Here is a 9793-nt window from a genome sequence, read left to right as displayed (position 1 = left end):
CCTAGTTTGACCCCTTCCCCCACTATAAATGGGGCTGTGTGAAGCTCCGATCCTTGACTGTGGGGGTCTTCTGAGAACAGTGAGGTGACAAGCCTGGTGGGGAAAGTCACCGTAGGTGGTGGGGTGGGAGAAAGACGGCAGAATGGAAATACGTACCCTCGGGACATCTTTAGGCCTGTGATCAAACCCGGAACTGTCTCCAGAGTTATTAGGTGACAGGATGACACTAGTGACAGGACAGGTGGCTGCCAGTGGCTATTCTGTTGCTCGGTCTGAAACGCAATTCACTGAACTCATCCGGGCACGCTACTGCCCTCTGAAGCCTCGCTCCAAAACAAAGTCCAAGGCAATGATGGAGCGTTTTCCAAAGGCTTCCTTCCAGGAAAGTGTCCCTAAAGAGTGCAGGGCGGGGGCGGGGAGTGCTGGCTGCGGGAGAGGTCGGAGTTGCAGGACTCAGGGAGAGCCTGATTCCCTTACTCCGTCTGAAAAACGCACGTGGATGGGCACCTGCCTCTACTCCGTCCTCTCAGCCAGTGGGGAACCTTCGCCCAGAACGACCCGCTAACGTGGAGAACAGACGGGGTAGGGGAGGGCAACGGCCACGGGCCCGCGGGGACCCGGCCTCTACTTGCTCCGAGGAGGGCTACTGCCCCCCTCAAGCCCCCCTCCTCCGCGTCAAGTAGACCTGACCGCGCCTCCCCCGGCCTGGGCCGGGGCTGCGGCTGCACCGCGCTCCCTGAACTGCCCGGCGGAGCGCAGACGAGGAGCCTTCTGCGGGAGTCCAGCGCACTGCGCTCTACCCACCGCGCCTCCGAGTCTGCAGGCCGGAGGCCGGAGAACAGGAGGCGCAGGGGCAACGAAACGATGCGCATCCCTTTCTGCCAACCAGCCGCTGCTAGCCCGCTTCAGAACCTCCGCCCGCAGCGCCCGCCGGCAGCGCCCGCCCCCGCCCGCCTCCGCCCGCCTCCGCCCGCCTCCCGGCCAGGCCCCGCCCCGCCTCCCGGCCAGGCCCCGCCCCGCCTCCCGACCAGGCCCCGCCCCGCCTCCCGGCCAGGCCCCGCCCGCCTCCCGGCCAGGCCCCGCCCGCCTCCCAGCCAGGCCCCGCCCCGCCCACCGCTCCGCGCCCCCATCCCCCCCGCCACGCCCCCCGCATCCTGCCGCGCACGCCCCCACCCTCACCAACACCAACTCTCCTGCGCGCTCTAGCCGCGTCCCCCTTTTCCATCAACCTCGCCAGCCCCAGCCGGATCCCCGCGCGGCCGGCCGCCTCCCAGAACATCACCAGCTACCGCCCCGCCTCCGGCGCGCCCCGCACGCGCGCACGGCGCGGGCACGAGCACGTAAGCAGCGCGCAGGCGCACATCAGGCCCCGCGCTTTTCGGAGGCTCCAGGTGGGCTGGGAGGCGGGGAAGCGCGGGAGTCCCCGGGCACCGGCGCGGGTCGGGACTGTGGCGGAGTAAGGGTCCGGGTCGGTATAGGGGTAGGGGCCAGGCCAGGGCTGGGGGTGCAGGGGGACGGGGCGTGTGGGGAGCCTGGCCCCGGCCGGGGGCGGTGCAGAGCGAGGGAGCGGGAGCGGGGGTCGCGGAGGGCCCAGGGCTAAGGGGTGGGCCGACCCGGGCGGAGGCAGCGCGGGTGGCCAGGCGGCCGGTCAGGGGTCTCCGGGGTGGGCCGGGGGAAGGCAGGGGGCGTGCCCGCGGCCCCCGCCGGTTTGGGGAGGGGGTCTCTTGTGCGCGGGGCAGCCCCGCCTGGACCGTGGGCGCGCTTGCCTCCGTGGAGGGGTCCTTGCGAGGACCGGAGACGCCGATCAGTTGTTCTAGTATTTTCTAAGTGCCGAGAGCTGTGCCGAGGGCCTCGCAGAACCGGCAGCCCCCGGGAGCTGGCTTGTGTTAACTGTGCTCCTGACGGGACTTGAGGAGTGGTGCTCCGGGTCCCGGCTGGTGGGCGGCGGAGCCAGAGGACAGGCCCTGCTTCTGGGGGTTAGCAGCCCCTACAAAGGGCCGGCCCGGGGTCTGGCAGGATTTTAGAAGTTTTTATTCCAGGGGATACCCTGTTCTGGATACCGGAGAGTACAGAGGTAATAGAAAACAGGTCCTGCTGGCAGCAGCCCACTGGCTAGCTGAGAATCCCACATTCTCACCATAAGCAGAAAATTACCAGAATAATGATAAAAAAAGATTGGAGTGCAGTTCATGTGTGTTAATGAACCGCAAGTTTTTGGTGGAAGAAATGCCGTGATAAAGTGGCTGATGGTGATGGGGACAGTGGCTGTGTCCTTGGGCAGGGCTGGCCACACAGGTGTTTGGCTGTCCCTGTCCGCTTAGGTGGGGTAAATGATTGAGTCGGCAGGAGGTAGACTTGGGAGGTGAATTTCCAAGAAAAGGGTGAAGGTGGAAAGGAGAGGACGGTGTCCTGGGAACAGTGATAGGGCGGTGTGCTGCTGCAGGAATCCCGGCATTGCAGGTGAGGAAGGGACATGAAGCCAGGCAGGGGAAGAGGGTGTTCCTCCTGATGAAGATAGTGAGGAATGTTTTCCAAGTCACCTCTCAGTTCCTCCCTTCCAGCACTGCCTAAAAGAGTCTTAAAAGCTAAAATGTTCTACTTTTGACTAGCTTAATGTAGCTTTATGGCCTGAAGCAAATTAGAATCTCATTGGGCCTTTCCTTTTTGTAGGGCCTTATGGGAGACACAGCTGTATTACTTGTGTGCTGAAAGAACCTATTGATTTTTAAGCCATATTTACAGGCACTTTGGGAGGTAGATTTTAAAATGCATGAGTTCTTGGATTTTACAGCACTCCTTTATGGCAGCACTCCTAGGAAACTTAGAAGTTTTCTTACACATTTTTCTTGTGGCTGGACAGGTAACTTCCACATATCTAGCCATATGATTACAGTCACCAATAATTCTGGTAAAATAATTGAACTGAATATAAGGAGGCTTACAAAAATAACTTGAGAGAAGAACCCTAAAGTAAAAGCACATTACTATGAGACTGTTTAGACCTAAAGTGTTTGTACTTGAGCAGACTTTTTCTCATATTTCATTTATAAGGTCAGTTTCACTTTTTTTTTTAAGATTTTATTTATTTATTTGACAGACAGATCACAGGTAGGCAGAGAGGCAGGCAGAGAGAGAGAGGGAGAAGCAGGCTCCTCGCCGAGCAGAGAGCCTGATGCAGGGCTCGATCCCAGGACCCTGAGATCATGACCTGATCCAAAGGCAGAGGCCTAACCCACTGAGTCACCCAGGCACCCTGGGAATTCTGTTTTTAATCCTCTGAGGCCCCCCCATCCTGTCCCCTAGGGTGGCTGCATCAGTTTGCGCCCCGAGCAACACCGCATGAGGGTTCCTTTCCCCACATCGTCCCAGCACCTTTGTCTCTTGTGATGCGACACTAGCCCTTCTGACAGGCAGGACGTGGTACCTTGTGGTTTTGCTCTGCGTTTCCCTCTGATGAGTGGTGCTGAGCCCCTTCTAATGGACCTGCTGTTCACATGTATGTCTTTAGGAAAATGTATATTCATGTTCTTTGCCCATTTTTTTTTTGCCCATTTTTTTTTTAAGATTTTATTTTTAAGTCATCTCTACACCCATCATGGGGCTTGAACTCACAACCCTGAGATCAAGAGTCACATCATCTTCCAAATGAGCCTACTGGGCACCCTGAATTGAATTGTTTATTTGCCATGGAGTTGTATGAGTTCTTTCTATATGTTGGATATTAGCCCCTTATCAGATAGATGCTTTGCAAGTATCTTCTACTGAGTATGCTGCCTTTTATTTTGTTGATAATGCAGTGGTTCTTTTTTTTTTTTTTAAGATTGTATTTTTTATTTAACAGAAAGAGACACAGTGAGAGCATGAGCAGGGGGAGTGGGAGAGGGAGAAGGAGGCTCCCTGCTCGAGCAAGGATCCCAATGCGGGGCTCGATCCCAGGGCCCTGGGATCATGACCTGAGCCAAAGGCAGTCACCCAACCAACTGAGCCACCCAGGTGCCCCCTAAATTCTTTTTTTTTAAAGATTTTATTTATTTATTTGAGAGAGAAATAGCGAAAGAGAGCACGAGTGGGGGATGGGGAGAGAGAGAAGGAGATTCCCCACTGAGCAAGGAGCCCAATGCAGGACTTGATCCCAGGACCCTGAGATTATGACCTGATCTTAAGGCAGAGGCTTAACCCACTGAGCCACCCAGGTGCCCCGGTTTCACTTTTTAATACTTAAGGCGAAACTGAAAAATTGTGAGAGATTCTGGGGCATCCTGTTTTCTGTGCTCATTGATGAGGAAGTCCTTAAAAACATTTGACACGTGGTGGTTGTTGATGGTTATGAGCCATGCTGCTGTGCCCTTTGGTCGCAGCATCGCGGAGCGGCTTGTGTGCCGTGACTTGCACACTCCCTGAGTGAATGTGCCCGAGTGTGCACCCTACCCCTGTTGCCTGCTGGCTCTGTGATCTCCGGTGAGCTCCTGGCCTTAGTTTGTACATTTGTGTAACAGGCATGAGAATGGTACCTTTCACAATATTTGCATACTCATTATTTGACTTGATTCTTGTGATGATTTCTCTCACTTTACAGATCAAACTGAAGGCACTGTGAAAGAGGCTTGACAGAGATCATTCATCTGGTTTATCTTAGAGACAGAGCTAAACCCCCAGGCTTGGTGTGTCCTGCATTGTCTGTAGTTCCATTACTCTAAAGTGTTGCCTTTGTTTTGCTGACTAATTTGAAACCGTTTCCATCTAAGCATTAGGAATATTTTCCCCATTTGCAGGGAAAATGATATAACTAAAACCATTTAACCCATAACAAAGCATTATTAATTAAGTCTCTATCTTGATCGCCTGAAATGCGTGTTTACCTAGCTATTTCTCTTATAAGTGTTCTGTCCTTACATGTGAGAGGTCCAGCATATCTTCCTTCAGATAAGCAGGGATTTAAGAAATACACTTACAGTATTATGTCTTTGTTTCCTTCTTCTTCGTATTGACTGTTTTTCATTTTTGTCATTTGTTAGAGAACCTCCAGCATGCAGGCCTCCAGCTCCAGGTCTGTGCACCTGAGTGAGTGGCAGAAGAATTACTTTGCAATTACATCTGGCATATGTACCCCAGAACAGAAGGCAGATGCGTACCGAGCGCAGATACTACGCATTCAGTATGCATGGGCAAACGCCGAGCTCTCCCAGGTCTGCGCCACCAAACTGTTCAGAAAATATGCAGAGAAATATTCTGCAGTTATCGATTGTGACAATGTTGAGACTGGCTTGAATAACTATGCAGAAAACATTTTAACTTTAGCAAGATCTCCCCAGACTGACAGTGACAAATGGCAGTCTGGATTGTCAATAAATAATGTTTTCAAATTGAGTAATGTACAGGAGATGATGCGAGCTGGCAAAAAATCCAGAGACTCTCTGTTGGCCACTGCCGATGCATCAGGAGTAATCCATAAAGAGGGCATTGTCCTCGATCCTCCTAAACTTACTGTATGTGGGGCTTCTGGGGAGAGTGGCCCATTAACTAACGCAGCTCCTGATACAAGTAGGACCCAAGGCATCCCAGATAGCGGTCCTTCGACGTGCCCTCAGAATGCCCAGCCACCTGTGCTAACGACCACCAGTAAGGCCTGTCCTACATCCTTAATACCGTTTGGTGACTTAGCCACTGCAAAAATCCATGCCACACCATTATTTGGAAATGTCAACAAGGAAAATAACAACTCTCCAAAAGCCAATGTAGGACTAAATGTGTTTTCATCTACTCAGTCTTGTTTGCCTTCTGGCTGTGAAAATCCACGAGAGAGAAAAGCTTTGTATGGTCCTGGCACCATTGATGCCCTTTCCACTCCCATAGTGAATAAGGCTGTTAGTAAAACAGAAGATAATGCCCAAAGAGAAGAGAGTAGCCTGCCTACTTTTAAAACTGCAAAAGAACAATTATGGGTAGATCAGCAAAAGAAGTACCAACCCCAGCGTGCACCCGGGTCTTCATACAGTGGTATAAAGAAGTCTCTGGGAGCTAGTAGGTCCCGAGGAATATTTGGGAAGTTTGTTCCTCCTGTACCTAAGCAAGATGGGGGAGATCAGAATGGGGGGATGCAGTATAAGGCTTATGGTGCAGGACCTGCAGAGCCGGCGAACCCAATTGATGAGCGTTTGAAGAACTTGGAGCCAAAGATGATTGAGCTTATCATGAATGAGATTATGGATCACGGACCGCCTGTAAGCTGGGAAGATATTGCTGGAGTAGAATTTGCCAAAGCCACAATAAAGGAGATCGTTGTGTGGCCCATGATGAGGCCGGACATCTTTACGGGTTTACGAGGACCCCCTAAAGGAATTCTGCTCTTCGGGCCGCCCGGGACTGGTAAAACTCTAATCGGCAAGTGCATTGCTAGTCAGTCCGGGGCAACATTCTTCAGTATCTCTGCTTCTTCTTTGACTTCTAAGTGGGTAGGTGAGGGGGAGAAAATGGTCCGTGCATTGTTTGCCGTGGCAAGGTGTCAGCAGCCAGCTGTGATATTCATTGATGAAATTGATTCCCTGTTATCTCAACGAGGAGATGGTGAGCACGAATCTTCCAGAAGGATAAAAACGGAATTTCTAGTGCAGTTAGATGGGGCAACCACTTCCTCTGAAGATCGCATCCTGGTGGTGGGAGCAACCAATCGGCCACAAGAAATTGATGAGGCTGCCCGGAGAAGGTTGGTGAAAAGGCTTTATATTCCACTCCCAGAAGCTGCGGCTAGGAAACAGATTGTGATTAACCTCATGTCCAAGGAGCAGTGCTGCCTCAGTGAGGAGGAAATCGCCCTGGTTGTAAGGCAGACAGATGGGTTCTCGGGAGCTGACATGACCCAGCTTTGCAGAGAGGCGTCCCTCGGGCCTATTCGCAGTTTACAGACCATTGACATCGCCACGATAACACCCGATCAGGTCCGACCAATAGCTTACGTTGATTTTGAGAATGCCTTCAGAACCGTGCGGCCTAGCGTGTCTCTTAAAGATTTAGAGCTTTATGAGAACTGGAACAGAACTTTTGGTTGTGGGAAGTAAAGGGGACAAATTGAAGTTGGCATCTTTGTAATACAGCCTCTCCCACTTGTTAGCGTGAGAAACTGGGAATTTATTCATTGTACTTTGGTGTATATTCTGAATTCTGAACCTCAAATAAAATAGAGTAACAGTAGCTGGAATTTTACAAGTGATTGACTTAGGCTATGTTAATAGAAGCTTGAGTTTTCTTCCAGGTAATACCTCATTGTGAACCTGTTCGCACAAAAGGCGAATCAACGTTCTTCTTTGGTTTCAAAGCGTTATTTTCAAAAGGTACAGTGTGATGAGTAGTGAGCTCAAATTGAAACCAGAAAGTCTCATTTGTGTCTGAGTTGGCATCTGATCAGTATGCATCTCCTCCTGAAGAAAGGGTCTCTTCTGAAGACTGCACAACTCTTAGCATTGGCCCATGATGTGGTTTGTGTTGGAATCGGCTTCACTTACTGCTGTTGAATAGATTTATGATCTCTCCAGATGCCAGGATGCAAGTCCAGTGGTTGGTGCTGGTTTGTAACTGCCTACAGCTCTCTTGTATTACTTCTGTGTTCAGAAGTAGCCCGGTATAGTCTAATACCGGACACACATCCACAGAATCAAAAGATGAAAAATGCTGTTTTTCCAAGGGATAGATGATGTTTGAAATTAATACTTCATTTGACAGTACTTTATAGCCTGTAGTATTCGTCTCTCAAAAATAATGTTTCCAGACTTTTATAACGGACAGTTTTGTTTTCTAAGGTAACAGGTGTTCACTGTAGAAATATTGGGGAAGAGAGATGAACAGCAAGAAGAGAGTAAAAACTGCTGTCGCCCCAGCAGTTTGGGGAACCTGTCATTTCTTCCAGGCCTTTCACACAGCAGAGGGATTGCACTGTGTTCTACCTTGTAGCCTGCTTTTTCATCTGTGTCACTGTCACTTCCTGTGGGAACGTGCTGTGTCACATCTTCCCTCAGGATCCCATCGTGCGGATGGACCGTAATTTAGCCAGTCCTGTGTTGGGGGCATTTAGGAAAGCACGTTCAGTGGTTTCCCTTTTGTTCACCATACACAAAAACGTTGAATGCCTTCGTCATCGTACACGTTTCTTAAGCTTCTTATATTAGAGATGATGCCTAATTTTAACATGCCTTTGGCGTGTGTTCTGAACTGTCCCCTGGAAAAGCCGTGTGTGTATAGAGTTCCCAGCTGTGCTGAGCCACAATCCCTGTTTCCCGTGTCACTGGGGCAGTCACGCAGTTTGGTTAGCATTCCTCTTCCGTTCATTCGTTCAGATAGTACTGGGTGCTGGGTGGTTCCAGGTGCTGAACACAGAACAGACAGAAATCCTGGGTCTTACATAGGCAACATTCAGGTTCTCAGGTGTTCTCTTGAAGCGCTATTGACGAGAGGGCATGTGACACTTTTAGTAGATGAGTTGCGACTGTTGTTTTAACTTATTCTTGGCCCACCTTCTACTTTTGTGCTCCTTGAACAGCTTTGTTTTTGCGACTGTTAGATCTTCCCTTGGAAACATGTCATTGCTTTTTATTAGAATTTGGATGTGAACCTTGTTTCTAGTTTTTAATTAAATCTTTCAAAATTGTGAAGCATTTCATACGTTACATTGTCCTGTTTCATTTCTGCATAAACAGCACTACAAGTAACCTTGGATTCCTGAGTATTTTTACGGTTCTCTTCCCCGGTAGTTGCTGGTTCTCTGCGAGGTCACCTCTCCCCACCTTGGGTGTCACAGTTACGGCAGCTGACCGGACGGGTGGCAGTTCTCCAGGGGCTGTTTGTGTCTTACTTCACTCTGTAGCTTGCTCTCGGCATTCACCATCAGTGTTTCTCTGGGCAGCTGCTCCTGCCACTTCTGACCCCCAGTTCTGTTGGTCACCGGCCATGGGGCCACATCCCCCTTGTGGGATTTAGCTTCGCTTATGTCGGAGAGGAAACACCCAGGCGGCTCCGCTCCCCGTGCATCAGGCAGGGCCCGCGTCTCTCAGGCTGTGAACTGGCTTCTCCGGAGTTAAGGTCTGCACTGCTCGTGTGGGAATCTGGTCTTGAAAGGTAGGATGTGGCAGGTATTTTGAACCTGGAAAGAAAGCTTTAGCTGGGGAGTCACTTTGTGGTTGTTCTGCCTTTTGCCACATGGAAGCATTCTTTCCCTCAGCCTTCTGTGACTTGGAGTATGTTTCCATGGCATCTGGGTAGGAAACTTCCAGAAACTTAGATATCTGAGATCTCTTTCTGTCTCCACATTCTGATTAGATAAGAATCTGGCATTGAAGTCCTTCCCCCTGAGGGTGTTCTTGGGGCTGCACTGTCCCCACCATCGTGTCTCTAGAGAAGTGGGCTCTGACCTGCTTGGTCGTATCTTCGGGGGATCTCTTTACTTCACAGACACACAGCTTGTGCCAATGCACGGACTTGCTAGTGTTTCCATGCCTAGAAGTGTTGGTAGGAATACAATAGTGCCTTTAATTAATCAGTCCTTTTAAAATGTTTGTATCATACAGATAATTTCATTTGATGTTCCAGTCTGTGGTCTCCCATTTTGAAATTCTAACTCATCTTGTCAGTTCTAAACTTTGGAAAGTCCTCCACACTGACCCCTGATGGCGGGGCGTCCCGGTGAAGCGCCTGGACTCTGGGACCCGGCTCCACAGGTCGCAGAAGGGTTCAACCTTACTTCCAACATGAGAATGTCTGCGCCTACCTTGCTTGGGAGGGCGGGTGAGATGCAGGTGTAAAAAGC

The 9793-nt window shown here is 50.7% G+C and overlaps 1 protein-coding gene across 1 annotated transcript; it reads left to right on the top strand.

Moving 5' to 3' along the window:
• The first annotated feature begins 1350 nt into the window (after nucleotides 1–1350).
• Nucleotides 1351–7193, top strand: FIGNL1 (fidgetin like 1). The gene is made up of 2 exons (XM_080818642.1): nucleotides 1351–1391; nucleotides 5016–7193. The coding sequence occupies exon 2, from the start codon at nucleotides 5028–5030 to the stop codon at nucleotides 7053–7055; it is 2028 nt and encodes a 675-aa protein (XP_080674768.1). The 5' UTR covers nucleotides 1351–1391; nucleotides 5016–5027; the 3' UTR covers nucleotides 7056–7193.
• The last annotated feature ends 2600 nt before the right edge of the window (nucleotides 7194–9793 follow it).

Source organism: Martes martes, assembly GCF_963455335.1.
Source record: "Martes martes genome assembly, chromosome: 11".
In the NCBI taxonomy this organism is placed as follows: Eukaryota; Metazoa; Chordata; class Mammalia; order Carnivora; family Mustelidae; genus Martes; species Martes martes.
Note: the sequence above shows the minus strand (reverse complement) of the source record. Positions and strands in the feature narration are given on the sequence as shown.